This window comes from Rousettus aegyptiacus, unplaced genomic scaffold (assembly GCF_014176215.1).
Source record: "Rousettus aegyptiacus isolate mRouAeg1 unplaced genomic scaffold, mRouAeg1.p scaffold_m13_p_10, whole genome shotgun sequence".
In the NCBI taxonomy this organism is placed as follows: Eukaryota; Metazoa; Chordata; class Mammalia; order Chiroptera; family Pteropodidae; genus Rousettus; species Rousettus aegyptiacus.
Genome location: NW_023416285.1, coordinates 81,907,438 through 81,923,169, shown reverse-complemented (window position 1 = coordinate 81,923,169; position 15,732 = coordinate 81,907,438). Strand labels below are relative to the sequence as shown.

General features: G+C 38.1%; 1 protein-coding gene across 5 annotated transcripts in view; it reads right to left on the bottom strand.

The window, feature by feature from the left end:
* Window positions 1–1,790: 1,790 nt before the first annotated feature.
* The window catches only part of MKX (mohawk homeobox), a 60,281-nt gene continuing 46,339 nt past the window's right edge, over window positions 1,791–15,732 (bottom strand). For 3 of the 5 annotated variants that reach the window (XM_016160785.2, XM_016160788.2, XM_016160786.2), the window contains 2 exons: window positions 6,662–6,695; window positions 6,198–6,557 (listed from right to left, as the gene is read on the bottom strand). In XM_016160785.2, coding sequence (XP_016016271.1) covers window positions 6,371–6,557; window positions 6,662–6,695 — 221 coding nt within the window. In that variant the 3' untranslated portion in view covers window positions 6,198–6,370. Of the gene's footprint in view, window positions 6,001–6,197; window positions 6,558–6,661; window positions 6,696–15,732 lie in introns of those variants that run through there. The other 2 variants (XM_016160789.2, XM_016160790.2) reach the window with 2 other exon arrangements.

The following is a 15,732-nucleotide window of genomic DNA, read 5'->3' as shown; positions in this document are numbered from 1 at the left end:
TAAAGTTAACAAGAAGGTTGTTAAAACGGCATGTGAGAATGAGAAGAAGTATAAGAGTTCTGGTTACCTCATCTTTCATATCGAGGGTTCAATGGGTGGTACTTAAAGCATGTAACTCAAGAAAGAGAGACTGGGAAAAGGCAGCCCCATGTGTGCAGCTCAGCTGCCTGCCCTTCGCTGCTGGCTTCAATTCATCTCCTCAGGAAAGCTGCTTGTGAGCTATCAGAGCCTGTGGAGTTGAGGAAGGACTTGGTTCTGTGAGGAAAGAGAGCAAGGAAGTGAGAGGAAAAGAGTGAGAGAGAGAGAAGGGAGGGAGACAGGGAGGGAATCATTTGTTTGTTTCCCTCTGTCCGGACTAGACCTGGAGAGCTGTAAAGGAGAACCCCAAGGTGAGCATCAAGTTCTAAGTTTCTAGAGAAAGTCTGGTTGGTGAAAATACAGGGATCTCTGAGGAGAGGCAGCATAGACGGGATGAGGTCCTGACCCTCAAAACACTGTGGGATTGCTGAGCAATTGGTTGAGTTCTTCCTGTTTTTGCAGTTAGGCAGCTTGGGGAGCAGAGGGGATGCTTCTGGGTGCGCTTTCTGGTGGTCTGTCTCCTGATCATTGAACGTGTCTACCCCCAACTCCTACTCATAGGCTTTCCATTTCTTACAATGGACTTGGGCTTCAAACTGAGGAAAGTCTTGAGCATGTAATAAAAACTGGTGTTGGGCAACCACAGAGGAATCACAAATGATATTCAGAAAAGGCATTTTTTGCTGAGACAACTGTTGGAGGAGAACTATTAAAACTTGATAATAAACAAAGAATCAAACAAATTGCATTTAAGGAGATTCAGGATATCTACAAGATACTTTTTTAGAAGATACTTGCCACAGACACATGAGCATGTGCAACATAGACATCAGATAAAGGACTGGCACACAGAATGTATAAAAGAACACTTCAAAGTCAATAGGAAAAAACAGACAACACAATACAAACATGGGCAAAAAACTTAAATGGACACTCCACAAAATCTAAATGTTCAATACATGTTAAAGCCACAAATCAAATATTAATTAAATGTTAATATTAAAAATATCAATATAGTTAATATTTTATTTTAATATTAAAAACATGAATTCAAACCATAATGAGAAGCCTCTGCAAATCTACCATAATGGCTAAAACATTAAAAACTGGCAATTTCGCGAAGCAAAATTGATCTCTCATACGGTCCTTTTCGAGATGTAAATTGATGTTACCACTATGGAAAACTGTTTGATAATACCTACTAAAACTAAACACAACTCAACAAGTTCACTCCCACCTAGCAGAAATACATACATAAACTTACCAAAAGAAATGTATGAGAACGTTCACAGTAGTATTTGTCATAGTCCCCCAAATGGAAAACAATCCAAATGTTCATCGGCAATGGGATGTATTAATAATTTGTGGTGCATTCATATAATGATGAAACAGTATATAACAATAAAAAATAATGGATTGCTGCTATATACAACAGGATGGATGAATCTCACAAATATAACATTGAACAGAAAAAAGACAGAAACAAAAGTGTAACTGATTTTATTTAAATTTTAAAAAGAGGCAGAAGTCAGAAAAATGTTTACCTTTAGGGGACTCCATGAATATGTGTGTGTATGTGTGCACACATATATATATATACACACACACATATATATATGTGTGTGTGTATATATACACACACACACACACACATATATATACACATATATATATGTGTATATATATAAATATTTTTAAATCTTGACCCGGGTTTTGGTTACACAATTACATTCCCTTTTTAAAAGTTTGCTGAATTGTACACTTACAATTTTGTGAAGTTTTCTATGTTATAATTAAATTTAAAATGTTTAGGAAAAAATCAATATCCATTTATAATAAAATCTTTTAGTAAATCAAAAATGAAAGAATATTGCCTCAAAATATGAAAAAGAACAACTCTCTCAAACCAATATCTATTATGACATATAATATTTAAACACTAGAGGTAAACCCATTAACACGGAGAAATACGAGATGACTCATTATCACCTCTCGTTAAAAATTGTTCTGGAAATGTTAGTCAGTGCCACAAGGTAAAAGAAATAGAGAATAAATATCAAAAAAGGGTCAGTGAATTTTCATTACTTGGAAAAAATATGATCATATACCTAGAAATTCAAATGCTACAACTAGAAAATTAATATTAAAAAATAGAATCCTAATTGAGCAGAGGGATAAGTTGCTCTGTGATATCATCCCAACAAAGGCTTCAGCCGACCCCTTGGAGCTTCCCTTTTACATGGATTTCCAGTTATTTGTGTAAAGATTGTGTAAAACACATCGGCTTGTTTTTCTAAACTCAGAAATCTTTTTTCTCATCTTAAAAAAAAAAAGAAAAAAAGTTTACTATTGGCAATACATGCACTTCCCAAACCAAATTTTAGTCCATCTCTAAGATGTGTCTCTAAGGTAGGAAAAGGTGCAGCCAGGATTCTTTACCTGCAGTGCGACAATCAGTCACCTAATTGTGATCATAACTGTTTCAAATAAGTACGGGACTAAAGCCTCTTTGTGCTTAAAAGTCCCAAAGATGGTAGATCATAACATGTATTTGACAAAAACTAGGGGTCTTATATGCTTCAAGAAAACCACAATTTATATTGCCAAAAATTATGGGATATTAGGCCTTTCAGAGTCATCTGGAACACGTTAATAGCTATTAACATGTACCACGCAGCGTGCAAAGCACTTTTATATCCACTATCTTACTCCACACAACAGATCTTTGGAGTAGGTAAATTTCATAGATCACGTTTTATAGATGCAAATTCTGGATATAGACGGCTTATTTTATTCCCAAAGTCACTAAGGAGCGAAGAGGCAAAACCAGGCCGTGCCAGCCCTTCTGACCACCACTCCACACTGCCCTCTGTTGCACGGCTGTCCTAAACTATCCCAGACAGAAGAGTCTGGGTGGCTTGCTCTCATGCTCTGTAATTATTTGCATGATGTTGTGCCACTGAGCTGGATGAGTTTAAAAGCTGACCATGGTTGTTGCCACTGTTTGTTAAACATTGCTGGTTGGAGTGGGCAGCGAATATGGACAGTGGCTTGAATTCTTAGTCATCTTAAACGGGATCATGCAGGACGAATAGAAGGAAAAGCAATTCTTGTTGATTTGAATAAAGGAAGCTCTCGCACATGCTGTGTTTTCTATTGGCGTGTCTGTCCTTCTCTTTGTTGTGCTTTATGCCTTTCTCCAGGAAGTTAAAACTAATGATAAAATAATCTTCCTTGAAGATCTGACTCTGATGCCAACTTTTAGCATTTCATTGCAGTCTCCCATGTCGGATGTATTTCCTTTCCCAAGGCTCTTCCTTAAACTGCCCATATCTCATTTTCCATTTATAGTTCTACTTTCTTGAACATTAGCCCTATATAGAGGAAGTATAATTATGTGATAATACCTTCCATTTATTGAGCACCAATTAAAAAATGCCAGGCACTCTGGAAGGCACTTTTTCTATTGTGTATCATCTGTAAACCTTGTGGCAAACTCCACAAGGTTTAACTCATTCCTCTCACTTCATAGATGAAGAAATGAAGCTAGAGTGACCAAGTCAGGATCTTGTAGTAGTGAGTGGCAGAGCTCGGATTCAAACGTAGATCTGTCTAGCTTCAAAGCCAAGGTTCTCTCTAGTGCAGAGCACACAGAAGTAATGCTTATTGTACCATCTACTGAAGGAATGTATTTAGTGAACATGTTCATTTTAAAGTTATGTCTTTTAACGGTTAGAATCATAATCCATTTTTCTCGGCTCTTAAAAGGTGGGTTGGTGGTCTAAGGTGATGAAATCAAACCTAGCACAGATGCGGGGCTCTCGTAGCATAGCATAGCCCTTACCAATCTAAGGAGAATTATGGCATATAATGGACCCTTCTGTTCTGCTTCTTTCTCCACCTGGTCAGGTCTCAAAGGAAAACAAAATTCATATGATCACTGAGGTCTAGAAATTAACTTTTATTTTAAATCTGTCAAGAACTCCTGGCAGTTATTAATTTTATTAAAATGATTACATATGGCAAAACAAAGCATAGAGGTAATTCTATTTCTCTACGACATAAATTATGAGTTAGAGTCTCAGCTGCTGGCTCAGCATTGTTCAAGATTCTTTTAAAGGATGACTTCGATTTCCAGAAAATGGTAAAGCAGCAACAGAAAAAATAAATTAAAAGTAATTGCAATTGGAGATATTGCCAAAGATGTACTAATTATAAAATCTTCTTGATGTGTTTATAGGCCAGACTCCAAGCTTTGGTATTTAAAAAAAAAAAAAAATCATGTGAATAGCTGTCCTATATTGGCTTGTCATCCATAGTTTATAACACAGAACAAATTTGCTGATTCTTTCTTAAAAGATGGCATAAATGAATTACAACTAATTCAAATAAAAAATAACCAGCATCCATTCATCTAACTGAAGTATGTCAAAACAAAAACAATTTTATTAAAATATTTAGTACCAGAATAACTTAGAATAGTATAGTATGATAAAGAATGAAGTACTTGTCTTTAGTTTTCATTGACTTGATCTCATTTTGGCAAATTTGATTCATAAAGATTCAGAAGTTGTTTTTTTATCATGGATCTGAAATTACTGAAGGATATAAACCAAAAGAACCCATACTTCATCTGATCATACAGTCATAACTTACATATCTTGCTTTGCACTTACTGTTACTTACTGCAAACAGCAATTTAGAAAACAAAGTAAAAATATATATATACAAAATATTTTTATATCAAATTATCTTCAATGCACTAAATAAACCCAATCCCAAAATGCTATGTTACATGAAAAAGTGTCCTACAATTTATATCAAGATTGGTACTGTCCTTATAGCAACTAGAGCAGCCTTTGGTTTTAAAAGCATTCTGCAAAACAAAGAAAAATGTCACCACAAGGCTGCACTACTGGCTCTCATTCACACTCACAAAAATGCTTTCCAGTTAAAAAAAAAATTACAAAATAGATTACATATGCAGAAAAAACATCCCACCATAAAAGAGTCAAATCCTTTTTACTTTTCTGTAGCGCATATACTGTTATTGTTTGACATCTCCATTGTTTATTCAAGTTTTGAGTCTCGTCAAGCTGATTAGAATATTATTGTTTGATTAACAAAGATATTCTTATTTCTCAATGTTGATTATTCTCACTCAGAGATAGTCTAATATAGAAACAAAATGTTCCTTTTTTTTCTGCACCGTTTGACTTAATTTTTACCTTAATGTCTTAATTGGCAAAATTCGGAGACCATTCAGTGTTTTGTTTTTCATATGTTTTAAATTTAAAAATCAATTTTATGTGTGTGTATGCATATTCACAAAGGTGCATGTCTTTCATTGTCTCCTTCTCACTGCAATATAAATTGCCCATCAGCAATTGTAATTTGAAATGAACCAAATAAAAGGTTTTTAGCCATTACATATGAAAAACAATTTCCATTAAAAAAATCTGAACTTTAGGTTTTAAAACTAAATTATAGATTTAGTTCTACACAGGAAAATTCTGAATTATCTATATAATACATTTTTTAAAACTTCAGCAAAACTAGAGAAAAAAATCCCGATTAATTCTAAAGGGCATTGAGACGTTTTCCAGTAATGCTTGGAATACGTTTTTCTCATCACAGAGTGTTCATTGTGATTCTTCTGAAATATACATATTATGCGATCACCACACCTTTCACTTTGGAGATTTGTAATGTTATCAGATATGCAGGCAAGACACATGCATAAAATTCTCACTGTCACTCTGAAAAGCACACTGAACAAATTAAAATACGGCAGAAGTTTTTTTTAAAAGAAACATTTCATTTGGGCTGAATAGATTTCCAAGTTTTTAACATGTGAATTGTTGAATACATTTCAAGGGCTTTCGGCAATTATGGTTTCAGTCCTGGAATGGTCAGGTCCATCTGGAATGACAAACACAGACTAATAAGCATTATGGCGTTGTCGTTTTGAGGCATAGCTGCTCTGCTGTGCCCACGTTGTAGCTTATTTTCGGGAAGCAAGGCACTTACTGTAATGGCAATGCACAGACATTGTATGCATAGTTTGAGTAACATAAAATAAGTTAATATTTTTGATTAAAGTGAGGGGGTTTTTTTTAATATAATTTATATGTCTTTTATAGAAGCAACTAAACGATATATTTAAGATATTTAAAAATAAGAAAAGGTTCGAAAGGGAGTCATTTTCACTCCTGCTTCGGCTCTTAGGGTGAAGATTTATGACAAAACACCAACATGAAGAATAGCCATTGATCTGAAAAGCAACAGACTCTTAAAACTGCTGAACCAGTGGCACTTTGACTGTCTTTACTTCTGCTATATGTGATGACTTCTGGATGATGCAGCTGGTAGTTCCCTGTGGTTTGTCTTTTCCCTGTGCAAGATTTGTTAAGGCCATAGCTGCATTGATCTCCTTCCAGTATGTGTCATCCTTGCTCGGTCCCTTTCTATTAGCTGCACTGGATTTAAGCAAAACAGAAAGAAAATGATCAAACTCACTGCAGCGTATGCAGAAAATGCCATCACTGAAAAGCACAAATGGCAAATAAAACCTACTGCTCACCTGTCACCTCTATTGGATCCATTTTCCAGAGTGTCTGTAAAGAAAGGCAAAAATTCAATTACTTTTTTTTTTCTTTCTTTTTTAATCTCCGGAGTGTCATCATGAATTACCAGGAATAAAAGTTCATCAGAAAATATGGTTAAAAATTAGTTTTGTTTTTTTTTTTGAAAAGATAAAGTAGTTTAAATTAAGGTCCCCCCAATTTTTTCTTGCAAAGAATCAAGAATAAGATGAGAACAGGTAATAAAGAAGAAAAAGTTGCTTTCGTAGATATGCAAAACTCCGAGGTGAATTTATTCTGAGAAACTGGGCCTTTTCATGAGGAGTGAATGGTATAGGGAAAAGAGTGTGAACTGTACCTGGGGCCAGGTTTTGGTTTCTCCCCATCCACTCACCTGCCATGTACTTTTGAGAAGACTATGGTGCCGCAACGTCTGGGGTACATACAATTTCCCTAACTACAAAATAAGGGAGTTCCTAGGAGACCTTCACAGTGCCTCTGGCTCGATATTCTATGATTTCATGAGAATCAAACCTCCCTCTTGAAAAAGGACTGGCTAATAGTTCCCTCTGGCTAGTTAGCAAATGAATAACAGACCCAATGCTGACAGCAATGTCGGACTCCCTGGCATATTAGGATAAGCAGGCACCAGTCTTCCAGCTCCAAATGAACTCATCCTGCTGCTGCAGGAAATGAAAGTTGCGGAGCGAGCTTTTGCTTATGCACTCTCACCTTTGGTTTCGATTTGCTCCCTCCCCCAGAACGCTAATAGCTGTCTACCAATACCACATCAGAATAAAGGCAGATGAAACGAATTCTTGATCTTGATTAAATCTGTCTGGGTAGCTCCTCTGGCTGAAAGAATATGGTGTTGGGAACACGAAAATAGAGACATGGAGGGAAAGAGCGGGCTACCAGCATGGCAGTGGAGTGGGGACACAAAAGTGGGTTTGGGACTCCCCATCAGTCCATGACACTCCAAAACTAGATAGTGGTTAAGTCACCATCGTCACCATCATCATCGACAGCGGCAGCAGCAACTACCATTACAGAACAGCTGTGAAGCACTGAGCCACCCACAGGAAACGTGAAACACAATGTTTCACAGTGTTTGTTCAGGCGCTCTGCTGGCTCTGTGGCCTTTGGAAAGCTGTCTTTTCCTGCCGTCAGTCCTCTCCCTTCCTTTTAATGCCCCCAACTCAATATTTCTGAAGGTATTTTTTTCCCTCCGTGATGCTCAAGGCTAGTTAGGCTGTGCAGCATAATTTCTAGTTCTGGCCTCTGAGAGACTCATGGATCTAGAAGAGACCTGAGAACATCGATGTGATCCTAATACAGTCCAACCAGGCAGGGCCAGATTTCCCAGGGAATTCGTGCTCAAGAGAAAATAATTAAATGGCGTGTCGACTAGGCAGGACTTTGATGCCCTCTGCGAAGGAGAAGAATCAAGGAGAAGGATCGAGAAATCCTATTAACCTACCCTAACAGAGTAGACCAGGAAATAATAATAGGCCACCCCTCACCCAGAGACCCAGGGAGCTTAAACAAAACAAAACAAAACAAAACAAAACAAAACAAAACAAAACAAAACAAAAAGCAAGCAAGCAAACAAAACAAAACTAGTGAAAAAATGACAAGGTTGTTAGGAAGAATGAATGAGATAATGCACGCCTGGCCTCGAATGGAACAGTTGTTAGTTCCTTTGGTCGCCTTTCATTTTGGGGATCCTTTGGGGAAATAAATGGATCTGGGCACAGTTGGACAGTCAGCCTCTGGATCTTTCAGCTCCTACTAGGTCAGCCTAATTAACTACACCACTGCCGCTCCTGCAAATTTTGGAATTATAAAATTCCTCATGGAAATGGAGGGAATGAATGACAACTTTCAATTCACGGGACTCCACTAATCCTAGTTCACAGATCACTTCCTCTGTGCCAGGCACTACTCGAAGCGCTGTGTATCTTATTTAGTGTTAGCAATTCTGTGTGTGGACAGTGCATGTCTCTGTAATGGCCGTTAAATCATTCTCTGTTTAGTGCTGTTACTGGCACGTCTTCACTCAGTCACGACAGAGACAAGGTGCTACCAGAACACAGAACAAGTCAAGGCCCCTGTGTAGGAGGAGGAAAGCCAACGACAGTGGATATTTTACGGAGAAAAAAAATTTTTAAAAAGAGTTAGGCCTTTGCTCAATTTTGCCCACAAATTGCAACAAGTCCATTGCCAGAGTGAAGCAATAGGTTATGGAGACATTTATTCGAAGGAACGACTTGGCAGAAGCCAAATAAGTTCCATGAAGCTTAAATAACATTAGGGAAATAACAAAACATAATTTAGAAAAGACGGTGTAACCAATGCGCTGGCTCGCGAACGAACAGTCTCACTGCACAAGGGGCCAGAATCGGACCCGTACCTGAGCGGTCCACCTGAGAGTGATGACTGGGCAGATGACAGGAGGATGCCTGTGGCTAGCAAATATCTGATGGGTTACAGAGCCCAGACACGAAGGGAGCCCGCCTGCGGCAGGATGACATGTAATTCACTGTTCAGGTCCTCGGAGAGCTCCTGCTTGGGACGAAGAGTGAACCTGGAGGTCCCGCAGTCCCACGGACACTGCTCATGCTCCCTCTGGCTGCCTCCTTGAACTCGTCCACCGAGAAACAAGTTTACTGCAGCCAACTGTGAGATTATAAAATTCTGCTTACTCTTTGGGGGGTTCTGTGTTTTACAGTTTGGTGCCTATGAAAACACCTTTGAAGTGAAAAAACACAGACTCCATCCCCCAGCTGGTATTCCTAATTAGTTTCACAAATTTCAACAATGCACTCAGCAGGATTCAAAAGACTGAATCCTGTATTTTGTTTCTAAGGCAAGAGGGGCACGTGCAGTGTCATTAGGTACAGACTAAGTTTTCTTTCCCAGCAGCGGAGTAAAAGTCTTCATAAGAAGTAAGGAAAAGAAGAACATTTTGCTTCTCTGTCAATAGTCAATGCTAAAACAGCATGTAATAAAGCTCAATGTCAAAGATTTCAAACTAATAACAAAAATCTGACTGCCACAGCTTTGAGGGGCTCTCTGTGTCCAGGCAGTTTGGGTTCAAAATGTAAACTGGTATTAGAAGTGCATGCTTTCCTGTGGCTGTCCTGTGTCACTAGGACATTATGAGTCCAAGAGCCACCTCCTTCAGTATAGTGTGTTCTAATTCCCAGAAGAACTAGCAGAAGGAAGACAGCAAACAGAGAGAGGCCCTTCAACTCAGACACATTTATGCTTTTGTAGGAAAGCAAAGGGCCATAAAGATCTGGTAGTCTGGGGAGATTTTTTTTTCTATTCATTATGCTGCAATGAAATCTGGGGAAATGCCCCCGTTATTTTAGAGAACAGGTATCATTTGAGTGGAAGTCAGAAAATTTACAACCCGCTCATTATGTTAAAAAATTGCATTAAATGTGAAGATTTTCTTTTTTCTTATGTTCTTTTCCTTTGAAGTATAAACTTCCTGGCCCTTCTCTCATTCAAGTATTCTGTGCCTTTTCAGCCAGGAGTCAGTATTTAAGGAGTGGTGGGTGTTGACCCATCACAGGGGCTCAGGAGCTTGTGCCCCTTCTGCCCACTGCAGGCAGGTAGTGTCACCAGCTCCCTCCAAAAGTGGCATCCAGTAGCTCAAGAAACAATGCACTCAGCAGGATTCAAAAGACTGAATCCTGTATTTTGTTTCTAAGGCAAAAGGGGCAGGAGAAGGAAAGATTCTGAACACTGCTGAAAAGAGGGAAATCATAATTCTGAGCTAGAGCAGACGTTTCACTGCCATTAATTAACATGCACAGACTTACGGTCTGACCGCCCTGCATTCTGCTCAGCTGTAGCTCTCACTCTGCAAGTAGCTTGGCTTGGCCCCTCCAAAGTCTGAGCTAAAATGCCTTTTTAGATCCTAAGGTTCCAAAAATCAGCTACGCTGTCAATTACCATAAAAGCAACTGGTTGGCAGGAACGACTTATTGAACCAGCCAAAAGAGCGTGTTTTAAGACCAAAAAAGAAAAGGAAGGAAAAAAAGGGGTGCGTAGTTAGGAAAATCTTGAACGCTGCAAAACCCAAACCATGTTGAAACAAAGTGGGGCTATCCTCGGTTTGGACATGTGTTTCCTTATAAAGTTAAGCAGAGAAACAATTATACAGAAAATTCAGTTCTACTGCAACTCAAGATGGGTAAGCTCAAAGCCCTGCGGGCAAAGCGTCCATTCGACTTTGATCAATGCAATTTAAAAATACATTAATTCTGATACATATTCCTGAAATAAGAGTTATAGTCAAAGAGACATGGCCAAATCTTTTGCTCTGAGATGTCTTTTTCAAATTTAATCAATCAGCCTTAAAGTTAGGAACGTTTTTAACTGTTCCCACAAAATATTACTCACACCACTGAAATGTAAATAAAAATTAAGTATGATTCAGAATATGAATATTTTTTAATTAAATAATCTAAAATCATATAATATATATTTCCCTAAGTGAAAATAGAGTCAGAGCTCCAGATGCCTGACAACTGTGTTTCCTCACACTCAGTCAGTTTGGGGGCCAAGACTGGTGACAGCAGGTGTGGACAGCCAGGGCTTAGTGTGTTTCTGATCTCAGAGGTCCCAAGAGCCCCCAGGACACCAGATCAGTTGCTGGAGAAATTTACACACTTGGGATAAGTGAGATAAAGACTCTGGTGAATAAGGCAGAGAGAAAACTTCACTGAAGATCTGAAATACTGACTGTTCCAGATTTGCAGGACCTTATACCAAACGGACAGAGCAATCTCCAGGGACCCCTTCTCCCAACACCATAATCTCTCTCTACTTCTGCACACCCCGGGTCCAGCCTGGGCTGGCATGTACCAATCGACTGCATCCACTGTGGTTTTATTTTTCTTTCCTTATAAAACTAGTATTTTTTTTTTCCTCTGGTAAGAAAATACAAGTTTGCTGCAGAAAATTTGGGGAAAAGTATAAAAGAGAAAATAAAGAACATTTAAAGCTAACTAATATTCATATTTGGATATGTGGCTTTCCAAGCAAGTTTTTAAAAATGGAGTCACTCTGTATGTTTTGTAACTCGCTTTGCTCACTTAACTTCTACTTCAGCCTTATCCTTTGTTAATGAAGAAGATAATAATCTATTATTGGCCTTCCCTGATGTGGTAGTGGTTTCTTGCCCATGAAATAGAAACAGCTTGAGAGAATTCAAAATTTAGTTTCATCCAGTGTAAATATGAATATTGAGAGACTCCAATGTTACAAGAAGGAATTATCTTTAAAACAACAATTACTAAAATTGATAGAATCCTTATTCTTATGTCAGACACCCTACAAATGACAATAACCCTGTGAAAGAGCACCATGGCCCTTATTTACAAATGACGGTGTAGCTTAGAGGATTCAAACTTGCAAAGGACTCAGGTAGGCAATAGGGGCTGAGACTCAGCTCCCTATCAGGGGACTTCCAAGGTCATGGTTTTAATTACCACATTCCATTATCCAAGTGTTCTCGAACACCACCCTCAAGGACCCTGGCAAGGTCAAATGTGTTGTTTATACAGAAAGCCTGTGGGATGATAAGCTATTAAAAAACAATTTTCTGTTCTTCTTGCTAGTGTTTAAGACCACAGAGGTACAAAAGACTTTTTTTCCCCCTCCTTATGGTTTAATCTGTAATATAAAAATATCCTTCCAAATCACAGAATAGGGAATCTAAGTGAGATCTCTTGAGAAATTTCTCACGTTTTAATTGCAATGACATTTTAATAGATGTGGTATCTGCATAATCACTCTTCTATTGCCTAGAGTAAATTACTGCTAAATAACTCTTAGACAGCTGTTACTGCATCACTTTTAGAAAAAAATTTTGTGGTTATTTTCTCTTTAGGGTCGTTAGAGCTTTCGAATGAGTAAGGATAAATCATTCTAAGTGATTTTTTTTTTCCAAAAAAGGAAGAGAGAACACCCAATAACTTGTAACATTTATTTGTTGTTGACTAAACTGCTTCTTCCAGTTCCACTGACCAAAAGAAGTGAGTTCGACTTTAAAATTTTGTATGACAGGAAGAGACTGCAACTAAAGCTTGGTGAATATCAAGTTTACTGCTCTTGGATAAGTTATTGGAGCCTGAGTTTTGTGAGCTTTGAGATGGGGAAACTTTGCAAGCTTTCTGAACAGTGAGAATTATACAATGAAACCCACCTCATCTTCATGAATAGATCTAGTATTTTTTTTCCTTTTTGCAATATACTAGCTAAATTATTTATCTTGGGGCCTTAAAGAGTGAGTGGCTTCCAAGATCATTTTAGAGTTCGAAGAAAAATCTTTTTCCGAAAATTAAGCCAGTGTTACCTCCAGCCATGACTTCCACCCTCTGGCCAAATATCCTTTTCCTTCCTGCTACCTCTCATGTGGGCTGGTCCCCCCATGGCTAATGATGCCCAGATGTCTTGGATCTCCAGCATTCCCACCTTCAGCTGCCTGTCTGTCAGTACATTATCCTTTCTATCTCCTGCCAGAAAAATCAATATTAGCAACCACACCCTTCTGTTTTGGACCAACAGTGAAGAGATCCTCAGTCAGGATGGGGCAAGTCGACATCTCAAAGCTTTCAGGACAGAATATATTTCTACTAACAGCGCCACCAACAGAACACCTTTACTGTTGCAGGAGTACCCATGTCTGCTTGGTTCCTTATCAATCAGGGAGCTATAGCTTTGATGGCTTTGCTTATTATTTAGAGAGCAAGAGCCTTATTAATGCCCTTTACTTTTGTTCTGGCAAAATGCACAGCTATTTTGACCTCATCAGTCTGGGTTGGAGGACTCAAAGTGTAGGAAATAGAATTCATAGCTTGAAAGAAACTTTAAAAATAAGCAGAGTACCACGCGATTATAATGTCTCAACTTCACTTTGAACCTTTTCATTAAATATATTAAATATTATTGATGCTAAGTCATTCTGCACAGGCCCATCTAGCAACGTTGCTGTTCTATGATCTCAAAGGTTCCATCAAACTTTCAGTCTGAAACTTCTCTTTGAACATTAGAATGTGGTCTATGGGGAGGAAATTGTTGCTGAGTGACCAGAAAGGAGGTCTGGAAATGTTAAATATTCTCTTTCTATTATTAGCTCATTGTCATGAACTAAGAGTGTGGTCTAGTGTGAGGCACAAAGCAGCACAGCGCAGTGGTTAGAGTCTGGGTTCCAGACAGCAGGAGTTGAACCCACGTACTACCTGTGTGACAACTGGCCGGCTGCTTGACTTCATGCTTTAATTTTCTCACCTGTGAAATGGGTCTAATAGTTCTAGATACACAGGTTTGTTATGAGGACCACATGATTTCATTTAAAGACAGTGTGAGCACATATATGAAGCACTATGTAAATCTAAAAAAGTTAACCTCTCTTACTTCATTTTTTACATCTAAAATATGGAGTTGAATGCAGTCATCTGAAAAATTAGTATTGTTCAGAGATTTAATATGAAAACCATTATGTAAGGATGAAATATTTTTACCCTGGGCAAAGCCCATCAGCTCAGATTAATGGATTAAGTGTGCAGAATCTATCATCTTCAAAGACAATATGGCTTTCCTGATGCTATTTTGTGCCAAAGTACCACAACATGCCAAGACAAAGAGCACTGGAGCCACATTAAAGAATATCTACTAACTTCAAGTGTCTAATGGTTTTTGTTACTTCGTTTTCCCAATGGGAATATTGGAGATGTTACCCAAGATGTTTCATACATGAAAGGTGGGTTTCCAGCCAAAGTCTCAGAAAACGACTTCCTAAATATGCATGAATAACTTCTGTGTGTGCCTGTGTGTTGCAAGGAGAACTAATTGTTTATAAAAGCACTCCTTCTTATATGCAAGTTGAGCTACTAGTTCTTAAAACTGGATGGACTTACTCTGATTCTTAGCTAAAGCTTAATTAGGGCTATTCCTCCCAAGATCAACTTTAGAGCTGCAGTTTTAGTAGAAGGTTGACTTGTTTAATACATATATAGATGAACAGCATTTGTAATAATAATAATAGAAATTGGCTGGAAAGTCTGGCTCCATCCACATATTTTCAGGCTCGTCAGTATCTCTGAAAAACCATCAAAAAGTATTTTTCCTTTGATATATGAACTACCGTGTATCTTTGAATTGGCTCATATTAGTGCCATGCTTTTCAAATTCCTCAAATTACCATCTCTAGAAACGACACTTCAGATTAGAAGATCTCGGTGTTAACCCTGTCTGACTGCGTTAACGCCAGAAATGGCACAATAAGAGGGGTGATGTTCACAAGCTTCTTGGATCTTTCAAAAAAAAGTGGCAAATGACAGTTTCCCTGCTCACAGTTCATCTGCTGTATTTATTAATAGAAAAACACATATTTTAGACATAAGAAGAACAGTATTACCAGTCCTTTTACATTTCATATACATTTCCATGTTCTTACTTAAGATGTTTTAACTGTGCTTGGCATGTCATGTTCTGTGTTCACACATTTCTACACTTAAAGGTTCTGCCATTTTCTGCTTTTTATTTCAGAAACAGTCATTTAAAGTCTAAACTGGGCTAGGGAGGGGCTTTGAAATGAAAATTGGGAAGAACTTTGTTGATGACATTGAAAGGCAGGAGAAGTTAAAAAGGAACTAAGCATAAGATGAGGTAAATGCTTTGCCGTGCCTTGGCTGTGGCTGGAGGTCCAAGTATACCCTTAGCCAGGAAATTTCTGATGCTCCATTTTGACAAAAAGAATACCAAATAGCCCCTCTCTACTTTAAATTTTATCAGAAGGATCTACTCTAAATTTTGCCCAGCAATTTACATCCCAAACTATTTATTAAATTTCAATGGCATACATGTTATATTCTGCTATTATCACCAAAATTTAGTATACGAGAAATTTCTAGGAAAAAAAGTAGGGGATAAGTTGCCTAAATCTAACAAGTTGACATGGTTGGGGAGAAAACAAAACATTTTATAGATCAAAATCCTCTCTTGGTACGATCATTTGTCCACTGCATAGGATGTGTCCTGGGACCCTAGG